This window comes from Myxocyprinus asiaticus, chromosome 21 (genome assembly GCF_019703515.2).
Source record: "Myxocyprinus asiaticus isolate MX2 ecotype Aquarium Trade chromosome 21, UBuf_Myxa_2, whole genome shotgun sequence".
Classification (NCBI taxonomy): domain Eukaryota; kingdom Metazoa; phylum Chordata; class Actinopteri; order Cypriniformes; family Catostomidae; genus Myxocyprinus; species Myxocyprinus asiaticus.
The window spans coordinates 44568276-44586927 of NC_059364.1; the positions used below are offsets into that span (position 1 = coordinate 44568276).

An 18652-nucleotide genomic window follows, 5' to 3' on the forward strand; every position below is an offset into this window, starting at 1 on the left:
TAGCGGGGCTCTGGGCTGCAGCCCATGTTGCCCACTGGGTTAATGCAGCCCTGGTTGAACCAACATGGTTTGAACAATGAATGTGCAACATAGTTACTATGGTTTTGGGAGACAATTGTGACTAGCTATTTCATTTCTCCAAAAATGCATCCTATTATGGTGGTTAAGCATTTAGTTACGTAGTTAAACGGGAAATGCAATCCAGCTGACAAGGCAACATTGGCTCAACCAATGATGTGAGTTTGGGGCATGACTGTCTGTTTGTCAGGCCAAAGGAAGTCGTGGGGGTGTTCGGGAAACCTTTGGAAACCTTTTTTTATTTATTTTTTTTGGTAATTCCATTTCGCTAGAGGCAAAGTAATTTCACTTCACATAAATACATGACCCATGTGGTAGAGATGCCTTGTGTACAAACAAAATAGTATACCTTAGTGTGATAGTATCAAAATGTGCTCTACCAAAAGTTTGAGAGGCCTGTAAAAGTGTTAAAAAAAAACATTCAATGCAATGCTTTATAGCCATCTAGCAGAGCAGTTTCTAGATATATGGAGTATGCCTCATCTATGAGGCACTTACTATATATCAAAAATGTGTTCTCATTTAAGTTTCTCCCATTTAGGACACATTTAGGAGGTAGCATTAAATTTCTTACAGTGATAACATCTCACCCACATGGTATTTTCAGCGGGCTGGAAACTGGAATTTTGGGAGGTCAGAATTTTGGCAAAAACACTGTGACACATTGTTCCCAAACCACCAACTTTCACCAAATCACTAACTAAATTACTAACTTTGTTAGCACTCACCTAAACCGTCATCACTAACTTTGTTAGCACTCACCTAAACCGTCATCACTAACTTTGTTAGCGATTTTGAAATTTGTGGCGCATCAGCTATTCTCTGCTAATGCAATATGTTATTAGCAAAGGCCTGTTTTTCTTAGCTGACAGCCCCATTCATCATGGACAGAGAATACAGGGAAGGGCTGTGTAGAGAAGGCTACCTGCGCTCTGATGACTGATTTAATGGACTGTATATTGCTTTTGTTGGTTGTCCGAATGTTTGGATTAGGCATGGAATGTTGACGATTTTGATGAATTACTTTTGTACATTTTGTATTTTCCTGCAGTTGAGAGGGACAAGGATTTCTCGCATCACAGACGACACTACAGGGAGTTTCGTTTCGATTTGACACAGATCCCGGAAGGAGAGTCTGTGACCGCTGCAGAATTCAGGATTTATAAGGATCACACTCATGGAAGATATGAGAATATCACACTCAAGGTCACCATATACCAAGTCATCAAAGAATATCCAAACAGGTGAGCGATGGTGTTGTTGCCTACAGTATATGCAGTACCAGCAGTGTTGGGGAGTAGTTAAATAAAAGTAGTAACACTACTAACTACATTGTTCAGTAGCATGACAGTAGTTCAGCTATTTTTACAATAGTGTAGGTTTTCCATTTACAAGCTACTTTTTCCAATGATTAGCGCTGTAGCGTCACAAAACTGTACATTTGTCACAATGTATTGCGGAAGCAGTAATGAAGCTGAGAGGAGTAATCAAAGCACTCACCTAAACCATCTTCTCTCTCTCATGTAGCACTGGGAAAACCAAATTACATAAGTGAATTGGTTCTTTCGGACAGTACATGTAAATTAACTAGTTCACATAAATGATTCACTAATTCCCTTCAGCCCAGTGCAGCCTTAAAGGAACTTTGCCCTCTTCTTGAAGCAAAATATTAAGTGTAGTGCTGTTGTTTATCACTAGTTTTCAATAGAGTAATACAAATTAGAGTGGGGCCTGTATGCCTTTAAGTGCCGTCTGTTCGCTAAGTGGTGTTCTTCCCGTCGGGAAGACCCCCAGAGATGTGCAGTCGGATCAGTGCTTTCCTTCATGCAGGAGAGGTTGGAAGGGAGGCTGTCCCCTTCCACCTTGAAGGTGTACATTGCCGCCATAGCAGCACACCACAACGCAGTCGACGGTAAGTCCTTAGGGAAGCACGACCTGATCATCAGGTTCCTAAAATGCGCCAGGAGGCTGAATCCCTCCAGACCGCACCTCGTTCCCTCATTGGACCTCTCTGTAGTTCTTCAGGGTCTACAGAGAGCCCCCTTTGAGCCTTTGCAGTCAGCCAAGCTTAGTGCACTCTCCTTGAAGACTGTGCTCCTGACTGCGCTCACTTCCATCAAGAGGGTAGGTGACCTGCAAGCGTTCTCTGTCAGCGAAACGTGCCTCGAGTTTGGTCCGGGTTACTCTCACGTGATCCTGAGACCCCGACCGGGCTATGTGCCCAAGGTTCCCACCACCCCTTCAGGGACCAGGTGGTGAATCTGCAAGCGCTGCCCCAGGAGGAGGCAGACCCAACCTTGTCGTCGCTGTGTCCGGTGCACGCTTTACACATCTATTTGGATCGCACGCAGAGCTTTAGCATCTCTGAGCAGCTCTTTGTCTGCTTTGGTGCACAGCGGAAAGGAAGCGCTGTCTCCAAGCAGAGGATCGCCCACTGGCTCATTGACACCATAACTATGGCATATGTCGCCTAGGACATGCCACCCCCGGTAGGGCTACAAGCCCATTCTACCAGGGGTCTAGTGGCTCCCTGGGCCCTGGCCTCTCTAACAGACATTTGCAGAGCAGCGGGCTGGGCAACACCCAACACCTGTGCAAGGTTCTACAACCTCCGGGTGGAACCGGTTTCGTCCCAGGTAGTGGCACGCAACACAAGCGGATAAGCCCGGGATAGCCGGCCGGGTGTATCACTTGCACATAGTGCCTTCCACCTCCCTTGGAGCTGAAGACGTGCACCATTAATTCCCAGTAGTGTTCACAAACTTTGTTCCCTGGTTGACTTCCTCCGAGCCCTGTGGCAGTCGAGTTTTCGGAGAGACTTGCTGCCGGCCCAGTACACGTGTGAACTAAGAGTCCTGTTCTGGGGTAGGTGCTCCGCATGTGGCGGTTCCCTGTAAGGCTAACCCCATGCGATATATATCTTCCGCTAATTCGTTTCCCTGTTGGCAAACTGCGTCTTCCTTGGGCAGAGCCCCTCTGCCCCAGTCTCCATGTTTGTAGTAACTACTCCCCCATTGGGCAGAATCTACCTTGAAGACTCTCCACATTGTTGGAAAGACCATGTGATGTATTTTTCCACTTAAATATACCCCCCTCTCTTTGTGTGGTCTCCGCGGTGTCTTCCCCTTGGGAGGGACACCCCTAACTAGACCTGGCAGCCCAGTCGGATAATCCCCCTTCTTTTTTAGGGAGTGGAAATAAAGAAGGGGAAAAGTGGCCACGACTGGGTTAAGCCTGTCTCTATCTTTTGGGTAGTCAACTTGTCCCCAAAAAGGGCCGTTCGACACTCATAAATATGTTGGGGGAGGTTACGTGTTGACCTGGTGTGCTGGCTATGAAGCACACAGTAGTCTGCCCATCACACACCGCAGTTCACGTAACACAGTTCAGCCAATTGTGGCATTTCGTATAGGGACTCCTAGTGTCACTACATCGACACAACGTCGAGTGAGTGACAGATAGGGAACATCATGGTTACTTGTGTAACCTCCATTCCCTGATGGAGGGAACGAGACGTTGTGTCCCTCCTGCCACAACGCTGAACTACCCGCTGAAATGGCTGGACCTTATATCGGCTCCTCAGCATAAAACCTGAATGAGTGGTTGCATACCAGCTCCTTTTATACCCGTATGTCCGGGGGAGTGGCATGCAAATACCACTTGCCAATTTTCATTGGCCTTTTATCAAAGACCAGAGGTGTCTCGGGCTTCCCGAGAGTGACCCCTAGTGTCACTACATCGACACAACGTCTCGTTCCCTCCAACAGGGAATGGAGGTTACACAAGTAACCATGACATTAATTTTCATAAAGGAATGTCACCCTAATTAAATATAGAATCAGGTGAAATTGAATATTGAATCCTGTCAGAGGGTGAGGGGAGACAAAGGGACCCAAACGCAGAGGGAAACAGTCAATGACTTTATTAACAACAATGTTTGTAAACAAGGACATGCGCACCCAGCACTGGCTGCAGTGATGAGTCAAAAGCTATAGTCGCTCAGCGGGCTAAGGAATGAGTGTGTTAGTATGATGAGTGCGTTTGTTGTGGAAGTCAGGAGCCATTCAAAGAGACTCCATTGAAGTGTGGTGCAAAGCAAAGCCAAGGTGAGTTTCTACCCCGACACGCAGGCAGAAACAGAGGAATCCTCCTCCAAGGGAACAGGGCAACAATACAGGTGATGGCGACGATGAACAGGAAGGTAACTACACCTCTAGAGACAGACACACGAACAATCTCCAACTAAACAAGAGAGCACGTTTAACACTTGACAGCAAACAATAAACTGGCAAAGAAAGAGGGAAAACACAAGGAATAAGTAGGGAGTGCAATCAGTGAGAAGCAGCTGGAAGGAGCGAGTAATCATTAAATTAATCATTAATGATTAAGTAAATCATTGCCACAATCAGCGCCTCCCCGGGAACGTTCCCATGGAAACGCTGATCATGCATGCCGGCTCCACCTGTGAGTCATGAGGGAGAGAGAAAAACAAACAACAGTATGAGCCAGCACAAATGGCAGAACTGGCAGAGTTACCTTGCTGATGGTGGAAGCGATCGATGAGGGCACGGTCCAGGAAATCCCGCGCCGGGACCCAACACCTCTCCTCAGGTCCATATCCCTCCCAGTCAACCAGATACTGGTACCCTTTGCCCCTCCGCCTAGCATCGATCAGTCTCCTGACCAAATACACTGGTGAGCCCTCAACCAAACGTGGGGGAACGGGAGTGACGGGCTTCAAATTAGAACACAGAACGGGTTTAATTTTGGAAACATGAAAGACAAGATGAATGCGACGGAGGTGAGGAGGTAATTTGAGGAGGACCACCACTGGACTAATGACCTTGGTGATGGGAAATGGTCCGATAAACTTGGGACCCAGCTTACGTGAGTGGAGACAGAGTGGAATGTCCTGGGAGGACAACCAAGCCTTCTGTCTGCACACATAAGTCGGGGGCTTAGACCGGTGTTGGTCCACTGACCTCTTAACACGAGCGCCAGTCCATAAGAGGGCTTCTCTGGCGGCTTTCCAGGTGCGTCGGCACCTCTGTAAAAACACGTGAACAGACGGGATCTGAGAATCGGGCTCTTGGGCGGAAAACAGAGGGGGCTGGTAGCCAAGACTACACTGGAAGGATACAACCCCATAGACGATGACGGCATCGAGTTATGGGCATACTCGACCCAAACTAAACTTTTGCTCCAAGAAGAAGGGTTACGGGAGGCCATACATTGCAGGGTCTCCATGACAGCTTCTTCCCTTCCCATGATAAGTGTTGTGTAGGTCCAACTTCGTAAAGTTGGACGCCCCCTGCAAGAGTTTGAAGGCTCAGGGACATCAACGGCAAAGGCACCCCGATATGCGATACATCTATGCAGGGTCTAAGTGAGCCATCCTTCTTCTCCACGAAGAAGAACCCCACCCCTGCTAGCGAAGAGGAAGGGCAGATGAGACCGGCTGCTTAAGAATCATTTATATACCTGTTCATGGCCTCCCTCTCGGGAGCCGAGAGTGAATACAGCCATCTTTGAGAAGGAGAGGTGCCAGGAAGCAATTCTATAGCACAGTCGTACGGGCGATGAGGAGGGAGGGTCGCAGCATTGCGCGGGACTGTCAGAACACCGCCCTCAAGTCGTAGTATGCCAACAGTACTCCGGACAAATCCGCCGGCTCATTCTGCAACGAAACACAAGACTGGATAGGGGAGACAGCAGAGTTAAGACAATGTGAAGAACAAAAAGAGCTCCAAACAAGGACTGTGTTGGTTGCCCAATCTATGTGTGGGTTGTGCGTTACCAATCAGGGATGTCCCAGCACAACTGGGGTTGATGGGGGCCGGATGAGATGGAAGGACAACTGTTCAGAGTGGTTACCGGAGACAATAGTGATTGGTTACGTGGAATGGGTGATGACTGACAGGGGCATGCCACTAAGTGTGTGAGCGGTGATGGGCTCATCCAATCGGACCCTGGGGAGCCACCATTTGGAAATCCAAGTCCGTATCAATGAAATTCCCTTCGGCATCGGAATCCACCAAAGCTGAAATCGTTTGACTGTCTGTTCCATTCTGCAGCTGGGCTGGGAGAAGTGTGCAATGTCTGAGGGCTTTGTCCAAGGGTGCCGTGCTCATCAGTAACCCCCTTACTACTGATGAGCGTTGTCTTTTAACTGGCATGTTTCAGAGAGGTGGCCCGATCGGCCGCAAGAAGAACATAACCTCTTAAGAAGCCGGCGCTGCCTTTCTTATATGACACCGGAAGTCTACTCACCTGCATGGGCTCCATGGTAAGTTCCGCAAGCTGCGAAGCCATCATTTCCAGAGCGCAGTTGGAGGCAGAGATTTGATCTTGGTGTTGTCCAAGCAGAGCTACTTGTTGTGAAAGGGTGGAGCGAAGAGTAGTCTCCTCCGCTGGGTCCATGTTGGCCAATTTATTCTGTCAGAGGGTGAGGGGAGACCCAAATGCAGAGGGAAACAGTCAATGAGTTTATTAACAACAACGTTTTAAACAAGGACAGGTGCACCCAGCACCAGCTGCAGTGATGAGTCAAAAGCTATAGCTGCTCAGTGGGATAAGGAATGAGTGTGTTAGTATGATGAATGCGTGCGTTGTGGAAGTCAGGAGCAATGCGAAGAGAGTCTGTTGAAGCTGGTGTGGTGCGAAGCAAAGCCCAGGTGAGTTTCTCACCCCGACACGCGGGCAGAGACCGAGGAATCCTCTGGGTGACAATACAGGCAAAGGCGAAGCCGACGGCGAACAGGAAGATAACCACACCTCTAGAGACAGGCAACCAACAGACACACGAGCAATCTCCAACTAAACAAGAGAGCACGGTTAACATTTGATAGCAAACAAAAAAACTGGCAAAGAAAGAGGGACAACACAAGGAATAAGGAGGGAGTGCAATCAGTGAGAAGCAGGTGGAACGGGCGAGTAAATCATTGTCATGATCAGTGCCTCCCCGGGCCCATGGAAATGCCAATCACTCGTGCCAGCTCCACCTGTGAAACACGAGGGAGAGAGAAAAACAAACAACAGTATGAGCCGGCACAAATGCCGGAACTGTGACAGAATTCTGTAATCAGAATTTCTGACTGCAGAATTCAAGCTGAAGAATTGAAGCCGAATGAAATTGCAAAAATAAACAATGTTTTCAAAACAGCTTTCCAAATACACCCCTCATATAACAGTCAGGTAGTCCCGCCCCCGACTCACACCATTGGTCGAGTAAAGTTGTTGCGGCAGGTCTAAGCGAGTGGTATATTTATACCACCACAGAAACATTGTTTACTGTTTCCAAGAAAATTAACCTATTTATAGTTTACGTTTCTCTGCATATTAAGCTGTGATAGAAAAAAGTATTTTAACACTGAAAAAGTTACAAACTTCATCTTTAAATAATATTAGCCAAATGTTATACAGTATATGTAAAAATGTTTTCTTCTTTAAATAGTGTCAATGTAGATATTAACTTTTTGTTATTAGCTTGTCGTGTAGCTAACTACTTTTTTAAAGAGTAGCTTGACTGTAGTTTAACTACTTTAAGTTATGAGTAGCTTGTGGCTTTGAACGCTACAGTTTCAAAATAGCTTCCCCAACACTAATATCAGTAATAAGTTTGGACATATTTTTTACTGAATTTATGTTTCTTGTGATTGTACTTTTTTTTTTTAATGGTGTCCTCTGAAATGTTGAAATCAGATGTGAGCGCTAATGTAAGTTCATTCAGGAAAACACTGAATACATTTTAAGGTATTATGATGGATATCACAAGTTAGTAGGTTTGGTCTTGGTGGTCTAGATCTGTTAATACTACTGCTGCAGAGCAAGTACAAAGACTTGCAACTGCTAAGCACAGCCATGTAAGACATGCTGTTACACAATTAAACATACAGTACATACAATCCTTGTGAAGCAGATCTACACATGTGGTGCTGCAGAGGTGGAGGGTTTCAAAGAGAAAACTCTTGTAGCACACTGCAGTGAAATCGGCTTACCAACATAGTCTCATGAAAATTCGTCACAATAATACAAGGTGGTGAATTTGTACGAATTCGTATGCCTTAATTTGTACAAAAACGTACAACTTACATGTACAATAACCAATCACATACTGTATGCTTTATGAACACCAGTTTGGAACCTGGAAGTGTCGCTTTCTTCCGTATTACCAAACAGGCCTTTTAACATTAATATCATGATAATGTTTACACTCTGTGAGGTGTAAGTTTTTCCTATCTGTCACTCACTCGACATTGTGTCGATGTAGTGACACTAGGGGTCACTCTTGGGAGCCCGAGACACCTCTGGTCTTTTATAAAAGACCAATGAAAATTGGCGAGTGGTATTTGCATGCCACTCCCCCAGACATACGGGTATAAAAGGAGCAGGTATGCAACCACTCATTCAGATTTTCTGTTCGGAGCTGAACGGTCATGCTCATTGAACTGAATTCCCACGACTGTTCATTCACCTCTGCTGGATCTGACGGCACATTTCAGCGGCTTCTCCCTCCTCTGCACTGGTGCAATGCAGAGAATGCCCCTGGGTGCTTTGGCAGAAATAAAAAGAGTATATTTCTCTAAAAGATTATATTTCTCTAAAAGAGTGACACACACAGAACGTCTTTTTAAAGATGCGTCTTTTTAAAGATGCCTTTACTTTGTGTGTTATTCCTGGTTGCGCTTGTTATCTCTCGCCTTCTGATGGTCACGATCTTTCGTGTCTGGGCACTGCTCACGTGGAGATAGCGTTCGTGGATGAGTCATGTTCTCGCGATGAGTACATGAGCTCTCGAGCGCAGCATCGGAGAGCGGGCTCGTCCAGTCGGATGCGGAAGCCTCAGCTGGGCTCCTCCCTTCGGGTGCGGTCGCGGCTTACCTTCATAAGAAAGCAAGCCACCCCAGAGGCTCCCCGCCTTGGTCCTTCTACCTACAGGTATGAGGCCAGCGCGGCTAGCACTGGGGGCGATTTGGGAACCCAATGGGACCACCTCCACCGGGTATCCCCCCGCGGACCTCCCATTCCCCAGCACGCTCGTCTGCCCCGATTGGGCTTCCGGATGAGTCTGCCGGCTCGTCTCACGGCGAGTTCGACCTCTTATTCGGAGTCCGCGAAAGTGATGAGCTCTCGAGCGCAGCATCGGAGAGCGGGCTCGTCCAGTCGGACGCGGAAGCCTCAGCTGGGCTCCTCCCTTCGGGTGCGGTCGCCCAGTCACAGGCTGATGCGGAGATGATGACATGCTTTCCCGGGCAGCCACGAGCATCGGGCTAGAGTGGAACCCTCATTACCCTCGATGGTGGGGCGGCCAAGGGCTATTCGGCAATCCCCCGGTGGATAAAGGCGCTCGCGGTGCACCTATGCCCATAGGGCGCCCAAAGATCCCATCCAAGGCCTGTAGGTTTACGTCATCTCTGCCGGCCAAGGCCTATGGTGCCGCTGGACAAGCTGTCTCCGCCTTGCACGTCATGGCTCTCCTGCAAGTCCAAGGTGCTAAAGGAACTGCACAAAGGTAGTTCCGCCCCGGGATTGATGCAGGAGCTGCGCTCGTCGACCGACCTCGCTTTCCGGGCGACGAAGGTCACGGTGCGGTCTCTTGGGCAGGTGATATCCACATTGGTGGTCCAGGAGTGCCACCTTTGGCTCAACATGGTCGAGATGGGAGAGGCCAACAGTTCCTTGCTGCCCCCATTTCCCAAGTTGGCTAGTCTGGCAACACCGAGGACTTTGCCCAGCAGTTCTCAGCGGTGAAGCAGCAGACGTCTGCTTGTCGCCAAGGGTGTCCCCCAGCGGTGACTGCACTGCCCCTGCGGCCCGGCCCCGGCATGAGCCCACCGCAGGAAGCAGACATCACCCGTCTCACGGCCGGCCGCCAGGAACCCGCAAAAGGCTTCGAAGCGCCCCTGAGACGGGCCACCCAGGGACAACGAAACCCGCTGCTCTGGAGCTGGTAAGCAGACCACTCCATCCCCCGGTCAAGGGCCGGGAGGAGAATCTTTTGTTACCTTTGCATTTAATTGTGCTTCATGCCCAAGTGGCTGCAGTACCCAATAGTTCAGCAAGAGCGGTTTCCTTGTTCCCTGGGTCACGTATCTGGTGTGCATGGCCGTCATCACGACCACCATCACCACTTTATTTGGCAGGATTGGCGCTCCAGCGGCGGTCTCCCCACCCCTGAGCGCCCAGCTTTGGCACAAATCCGCCCCCGATGTGACAGTCTCCACGGGTCACGAGGACAGGCCTCTTCCTCCCCCGTCCCAGGCTGTCCTTGTGGTCACAAGGAGCCATGTAAGTACTTCGATGTCCCTGAACTCAGCACGGCCATGACACAGTGTGGCACCTCAGGCTCCACCTCATCGTGAGGCTCCACCCACCGGTACGTCTGACGAGATTGTCCCTCTGGCCGAGATGAAGAAGGAGTTTTACAGCCCCTAATTCATTGTACCGAAAAAAGGCAGTGGGCTGCGGCCAGTCTTGGACCTGCGAGTACTGAACCGGGCTTTACACAGACTCCCGTCCTAGATGTTGACACAAAGACGCACTCTAGTGAGTGTCCGGCATCAAGATTGGTTCACGGTGGTAGACCTGATGGACGCGTACATCCACGTCTCAATTCTACCTCGACACACACCCTTCCTGTGGTTTGCAATCAAGGATCGGGCGTATCAGTACAAGGTCCTCCCTTCCGGTCTGTCCTTGTTCCCTCGCGTCTTCATGAAGGTCACAGAGGCAGCCCTTGCCCTGCTAAGGGAAGTGGGCATTCACATCCTCAACTATCCCGACGGTTGGCTAATCCTAGCTAGCTCTCGGGATGTGTGGTGTGCACACAGGAACTTGGTGCTCTCGCACCTCAGCCGACTAGGGCTTCGGGTCAACTGGGAAAAGAGCAAGCTCCTCCTGTTTCAGAGCATCTCTTTTCTCGGTTTGGAGTTGGACTCAGTCTCGTTGACGGCGCACCTCACGAACGAGCGCGCACAGTCGGTGCTGACCTGTTTGAAGGCGTTCAGACAGAAACAGCGGTTCCACTGAAACACTTTCAGAGGCTCATGGGGCATATGGCATCCTCAGCGGTGGCCACCCCGCTCGGGTTGATGCATATGAGACCGCTTCAGCACTGGCTTCAGACTCGAGTCCCGAGATGGGCATGGCACCGTGGGACACATCGCGTGGTCATCACGCTTGTCTGTCACCACCTCTTCAGCCCTTGGACCAACCTCATGTTTCTACGGGTAGGCGTTCCCCTAGAACAGGTCTCCAGGCGCATCGTGGTCATGACAGATGCCTCCAAAACGGGCCCGCAGCTGCGTTTGCACATCAACTGCCTCGAGTTGCTGGCAATTCTGCTCACACTGCGGAGGTTCCGGCCGTTGATCCAGGGCATGCACATGTTAGTTCGGACAGACAACACGGCAACGGTAGCATATGTCAGCCGCCAAGCCGGTCTGCGCTCTCGTTGTATGTCACAACTCACCCGCCATCTCCTCCTCTGGAGTCAGCAGCACCTCAAGTCGTTGCGAGCCACTCACATCCCGGGCGACTTCAACATGGCAGGTTACCCTCAGGGGAGAGTGGACACTCCACCCTCAGGTGGTCCAGCTGATCTGGAGTCGATTCGGGCAGGCACAGGTAGACCTGTTTGCCTCCCAAGAATCCTCCCACTTCCCGCTCTGGTACGCCCTGACCAAGGCACCTCTCGGTATAGACGCGCTGGCACACAGCTGGCCCCCTGGCCTGCACAAATATGCATTTCCCCAGTGAGCCTACTTGCACAGACTCTGTGCAAGGTCAGGGAGGACGAGGAGCAGGTCATCCTGGTAGCACCCTACTGGCCCACCCAGACGTGGTTCTCAGACCTCACGCTCCTCGCGACAGCCCCCCCAGTGAATTCCCCTGAGGAAGGACCTTCTTTCTCAGGGATGGTGCACCATCTGGCACCCGTGACCAGACCTCTGGAATCTCCATGTCTGGTCCCTGGACGGGACGTGGAAGACCTAAGCGGTCTACCACCCGCGGTGGTAGACACGATCACTCAGGCTAGGGCCCCCCTCTACGAGGCGCCTCTATGCCTTTAAGTGGCGTCTGTTCGCTAAGTGGTGTTCTTCCCGACAGGAAGACCCCAGAGATGCGCAGTCAGATCGGTGCTTTCCTTTCTGCAGGAGAGGTTGGAAGGGCGGCTGTCTTCTTCCAACTTGAAGGTGTACATTGCTGCTATAGCAGCACACCACGACACAGTGGATGGTAAGTCCTTAGGGAAGCACAACCTGATCATCAGGTTCCTGAGAGGCACCAGAAGGCTGAACCCCTCCAGACCACGCCTCGTTCCCTCATGGGACCTCTCTGTAGTTCTTCAGGGTCTACAGAGAGCCCCCTTTGAGCCTTTGCAGTCAGCTGAGCTTAAGGCACTCTCCTTGAAGACTGCTCTCCTGACTGTGCTCACTTCCATCAAGAGGGTAGGAGACCTGCAAGCATTCTCTGACAGCAAAACGTGCCTGGAGTTCTGTCCGGGCTACTCTCATGTGATCTTGAGACCCCGACCAGGCTATGTGCCCAAGGTTCCCACGACCCCTTTTAGGGACCAGGTGGTGAACCTGCGAGCGCTACCCCAGGAGGAGGCAGACCCAGTCCTGTCGTTGCTGTGTCCGGTGCATGCTTTACGCATCTATTTGGATCGCACGCAGAGCTTTAGGATCTCTGAGCAGCTCTTTGTCTACTTTGGTGCACAGCGGAAAGGAAGCGCTGTCTCCAAGCAGAGGATCACCCACTGGCTCATTGACGCCATAGCTATAGCATATCACGCCCAGGACGTGCCGCCCCCGGTAGGGCTACGAGCCCATTCTAGCAGGGGTGTAGCGGCCTCCTGGGCCCTGGCCAGGGGTGCCTCTCTAACAGACATTTGCAGAGCAGCAGGCTGGGCAACACCCAACACCTTGTGAGGTTCAACAACTTCCGGGTGGAACCGGTTTCATCCCAGGTAGTGGCACACAATACAAGCTGATAAGCCCAGGATAGCCAGCTGGGTGTATCGCTTGCACATAGCACCTTTCCCCTCCTCTGAGCTGAAGACATGCATCATTAATTCCCAGTAGTGTTCACAAACTATGTTCCCTGGTTGACTTCCTCCGAGCCCTGTGGCAGTCGAGTTTTCGGAGAGACGCGCTGCCGGCCCAGTACACGTGCTAACTAAGAGCCTGTTCTTGGGTAGGTGCTCCGCATGTGGCAGTTCCCTGTAAGGTAACCCCATACGATGTATATCTTCCGCTAATTTGTTTCCCTGTTGGCAAACTGTGTCTTCCTTGGGCAGAGCCCCCTCTGCCACAGTCTCCATGTTTGTAGTAACTCCTCCCCCGTTGGGTAGGATCTACCATGAGACTTCTCCACATGATCGGCAAGACCATGTGACGTATTTTCCACTTAAATATCCACCCCCTCTCTGGGCGAGGTGTGGTCTTCGCGGTGTCCTCCCTTTGGGAGGGACATCCCCCGACTAGACCTGGCCGGCCCAGTTGGATAATCCCCCTTTTTTTAGTGAGTGAAAACAAAAGAAGGGGAAAAGAGGCCACGACTGGGCTAGCCTGTCTCTATCTTTTGGGTAGTCGACTTGTCCCCAAAGGGCCGTTCAACACTCTGTTAGGGGAGGTTATGTGTTGGCATGGTGCGCTGGCTATGAGGCACACAGTTGTCTGCCCGTCACACACCACCAGTTCACGTAACAAAGTTCAGCCAGTTGTGACGTTTTGTATAATCAAATCACTTTATTGTCACACAGTATACGGACCCCTAGTGTCACTACATCGATACAACGTCGAGTGAGTGACAGATAGGGAACGTCCTGGTTACTTGCGTAATCTCCGTTCCCTGATGGAGGGAACGAGATGTTATGTCCCTCCTGCTACAATGCTGAACTACCCGCTGAAATGGCCGGACCTTGTCTCGGCTCCTCAGCATAAAACCTGAATGAGTGGTTGCATACCAGCTCCTTTTATACCCGTATGTCCGGGGGAGAGGCATGCAAATACCACTTGCCAATTTTCATTGGCCTTTTATCAAAGACCAGAGGTGTCTCGGCTTCCCAAGAGTGACCCCTAGTGTCACTACATCGACACAACATCTCGTTCCCTCCATCAGGGAACGGAGGTTACGCAAGTAACCAGGACATTGCACTTTATGGTTAGGTTTAGGGATGGGGTTTGGGTTAGGGGTTAAAGTTACGAAAAACCATGTTTTGGATTAACATGGACCAAGTGCCACATTGGGAACTACAACGACAAGAGGGAAGCGTCTTCCATTGGTGGGTGTATAACTCATAGTATTTTGTACAAATTAACTTGTACGAATTGTTATGAATTTGCCAGCTCGTACTATTATGACGAATTCTCGTGAGATTGGGTTGGGCTTACATGCAAACAACTGAGGCAATTTACTGGTTGATTGGCTAACAGATTATATGTCAAAGGACCTATGAGCTACACCATGCGAGATGATTGGTTTAACTGATTACACATTAAAGCACTTATCAGATTGTCCATGAAGTACGAAAGTTGTTTGGCTAACAGATTTCATGTTCAAAGAAGCAGCTTGTGCCATGTCGAGTTTCATGACTGAACTTAGAGTAATTTGTGCCTATGGAACAATTTCTGGTAACACTTTCTATGAAGCCCGTATTTATAATCCATTGTAAAGACATTATTATGCATTAGTAATGTCTCATAATACACCTTATAATATGTTATAACTTCTCATAAATAATTGTAACCACAATTATAATACATTATAATACTTACCTATTCATAGTTATACCTTAGAGTATAATGCATTATAACAAAAGCAACAACAATTTTATCTGCAGACGTTATAATGTATTATATATATTTGTAATATATATAATAGTTATGCTTTAAGTAACAAAAGCAATGTCTTCTTATAAGCATCCATAAGATATTTTTAAGTGGTTAAAAGACATTACAAGTCATGCTGGAAGTTATATACATTACACATTAAACTTGCACAAAATACAACATAACACACATTCAATGTAAATTTTGAGATATTATGAAAAATACTTGTTTAGCTACAAGGTTAAAATATATCAGAAACTCCAAATATGTAATGTTGATCGCACATGCAGCCAATAAAAAAAATCAAACTGATTCTATATTGGACTCTATTCAATAAATTTAATATTTGTGCATGTTACGTGGAGACTTATTTTATAAATAACTTCCATTATATAAGTTTGAATTGTACAGTATTACATTGTTTATGAGAAAATATTGCTTTTGTAACTTTACTTAAAGCAGGCAAAGGCCACTTATAATGTGATCACATCATAAAGCCTTTTGACTGTTTACACTATACAGCACTTATACGATTAACTTTATTAACTTCTGCTGTGTTAAAATTGGATGTTGCTTGTGTTATAATGCATTATACTCTAAAGTATAACTATGAATAGGGGAAGTCTTATAATGTATTATAACTTTATTTATAATTATTTATGAGAAGTTATAACTTAGTATAAGGTGTATAATGAGACATTATGAATACAGTATAATGCATTTACAATGCCTTTACAATGCATTATAAATATGGGCTTCATAGAAAGTGTTACCAAATTTCTTTACAAAACTAAAATTGCAGTTTAAAAACTTTTATTTTAAATGGTGAGTTGGAGTGTTGGAGTTTGAGATAGTGAAGGAAAAGCAGTCAACATGTGTCCAGCATATATGGGAACTCCTTCAATACGGTTTAAAAAGCATCACAAGATGTACCTCATGAAGTTGAAAGAATGCCCACAGTGGATACTTTGAAGAAAATCAAATACAGTATAAGAATTAAGCTTCCATTTGTGTTGTTTTATAGTTATAATGACTTAACTAATACTCAAAAATGTGTAAAAAATGTATAATAAAGAACAGGTAGGTGTGTCTGTCAGTTTTCTGTGCTGTGGTGGCTTGCGCATTGCTATGATGCTGGAAGCTGTGCTACCGGTAGTTCAACTACTAGCAGGCTCACCCATGGTGGGCAGGTTTCAGTGGAGCTTCCAGACTAAGACAGACTAGGAAGAAAGTCATGGTAATCTACTTCTGAAATTCCACCAACGGAAACCCTATGGATCATAGCAATATGAAGAAGAAATCACGGATGTCTAATGTGGAAGTATGCGCGAGTTCCGCACACGAGGCGTTAAGGACATAATTATTAATATTATGCCCTTACCCAAACCCCTTATCTAAACTTAACCAATCAGTGTATAAACATGATAGGAAGCTGTTGTGTGTGACAGAGTCACGTGTTAGATGTAAACGATGTCCAGCGACGTCATTGGCTGTAGTGAATTAGCCAAATTTAGAAAAGTCGTACAAATTCTGATGATTTTGCCATGAGAGTGTGTTGGCTATCCTTATGAGGACTCTCCATAGACATATTGATTTTTATACTTTACGAACTATAGATTCTATCCCCTAACCCTACCCCTAAACCTAACCCTCACAAAAAACTTTCTGCATTTTTACATTTTCATTTAGTATGTTTTTTAAGTGATTTGAATTATGGGGACACTAGAAATGTCCTCATAAACCACATTTATAGCATAATACCCTTGTAATTACCAGTTCGTAACCTAAAAATATTTCCTCATAAACCACCCAAACCCGGCCACACACACACACACACACACACATAGGTGTGTCAAAACTTTTGACTGGTAGTGAAGTTTTCAAAGAATGATTATGCCAACAAACATGAGCACACTCTCAAAAAATAAACACATCTGTAGGTTTATTTTCACACTCCAAGTGATGAGAATAGAGACCAGCTATTTCTTCAACAATTAAAGCTCATTATAGGAATCCAGCTTCTGATACATGATGGCTTATTGCCAGGGGGATTTCATTTGTATTTGAAGGTATATCTACATGAAATGTGCATACTTGTTGATGGACATACACTAAAACAATATCAACACATTGACGTAAACCCTTTCAACTTAAGACACATTTAAATCTCTACGAATCCCTTGAAGACTTGTTGGATTTGCGAGGTTACTGCAGGTGAGCAATACTCAATTCCATTACTCAACTCAATTCCACATTGGGCACTCTCATTTATTAGTAAATGATGGATAAACTTTGTCCCAGAAAGACCTTTATAATCACACATTTGTTTATAAATGAATTTCAGATGGGACTTATAAAAGTAAAGTATAAATCAACAAATGTGCAACTACATTTGTATGGCTGAATTTAATTATCTTTAAAGCTCAGAAAGTATGAAATATGCAGTGCAATATTAACATGTTTCACTCATTTACTGATGTGATTTGTGTGTGTGTGTGTGTGTGTGTGTGTGTTGTTGGTTACGACCAGTCTTTAGAAATCACACAGAACAGAATGAAACTGTTATAATTAATCTAATTAATTATAGAGCAAATGCAATAAAATAAAAAAAATCAATGTATGGATTCCATGAATTCAATATTCTATGCACCTCAAAGCACTTGTAAACATTTATATACATCTTTAAAGTTGTTCATACTTAAAAGGGTTTATGTTTTAGATGTTGTCAATACAATACTGTATGCTTCAGTGTCCATCCAAATGTACTAAAATGTACATGTGCTAGAATCATGAAGGCATGCATATCTGAATGAGATATTGCACTTTAAAGCTGAACACAACCTCAGTGGATATTGAGTTTTGGCCTCAGCTCAATGTTTTGTGCCCTAGAGTGACACGTTGAGTTTAAATTAAACCTGACTTCCAATTAAACCTTTAAGATAGTCTTTTAAAGCTATGACTGGTCTGTAAAACACTTTAGGCAGGCAATCAAGCAGAAAATAAAAAGACATCGTGTTTACATGAGTAAGTCTGGAGTCTGTCTGGTGTCTTCTTTTGTGAGGTTTAAACTGCATGTGTCAGGATGTCTTAAGAGTGCAATTTGTCACCATTGAAAATGCCAAAGAAGGAACACATAGATTTTCATTAGTCCTATAGCTGTTTCTGAAAATATGTGGAAAAGGATAAATACATTAGAAGTATAAACTTAATATAACACATTTCGGGACTTGTTCCAAGGATGGTATTAACCTGAACTTTTACAACTACAGTGTTTAATACGGGATCTATTTCATTAATATTTTTGCATTTGGCAAACACATTTATTCAAAACTATTTATTGGCATGGTCAATGAACATTTTTCATTAGAAAATAATGATTACCAGCACTAGAAAAGTCATGTAAATTAATAATAATAATCATCATAATGATAATTATTATATATATATATATATATATATATATATATATATATATATAGAAATGTCTATATACATTTTAAGATGCTCAGCTCTAAATTATTTAATCAGCTAGAAATTGCTTTTTGTGAGCACAACCTCTTTAAATGTTTTTGAAAAATCCATATCCCTTAACCAAGAAAAACTAGAAATGTCATGGAAAACTCTAGAACAAATTGAAAAGTTGAAAAGGTATAAGGACCCTGATTATATTAAGTCAGTGTAGCTAAATTAAGTTTGAGTCCAGAACATTAAAATGAGTCCTCTTAATCTAATCTAAAATC

General features: G+C 46.2%; 1 protein-coding gene across 1 annotated transcript in view; it reads left to right on the forward strand.

The window, feature by feature from the left end:
* LOC127411742 (bone morphogenetic protein 5-like) overlaps window positions 1-18652 on the forward strand; it is a 62608-nt gene that overhangs the window by 10359 nt on the left and 33597 nt on the right. The window contains exon 2 of the mRNA XM_051647473.1: window positions 1130-1322. Within this exon, the coding sequence (XP_051503433.1) occupies window positions 1130-1322 (193 nt within the window). The remainder of the gene's footprint in view (window positions 1-1129; window positions 1323-18652) is intronic.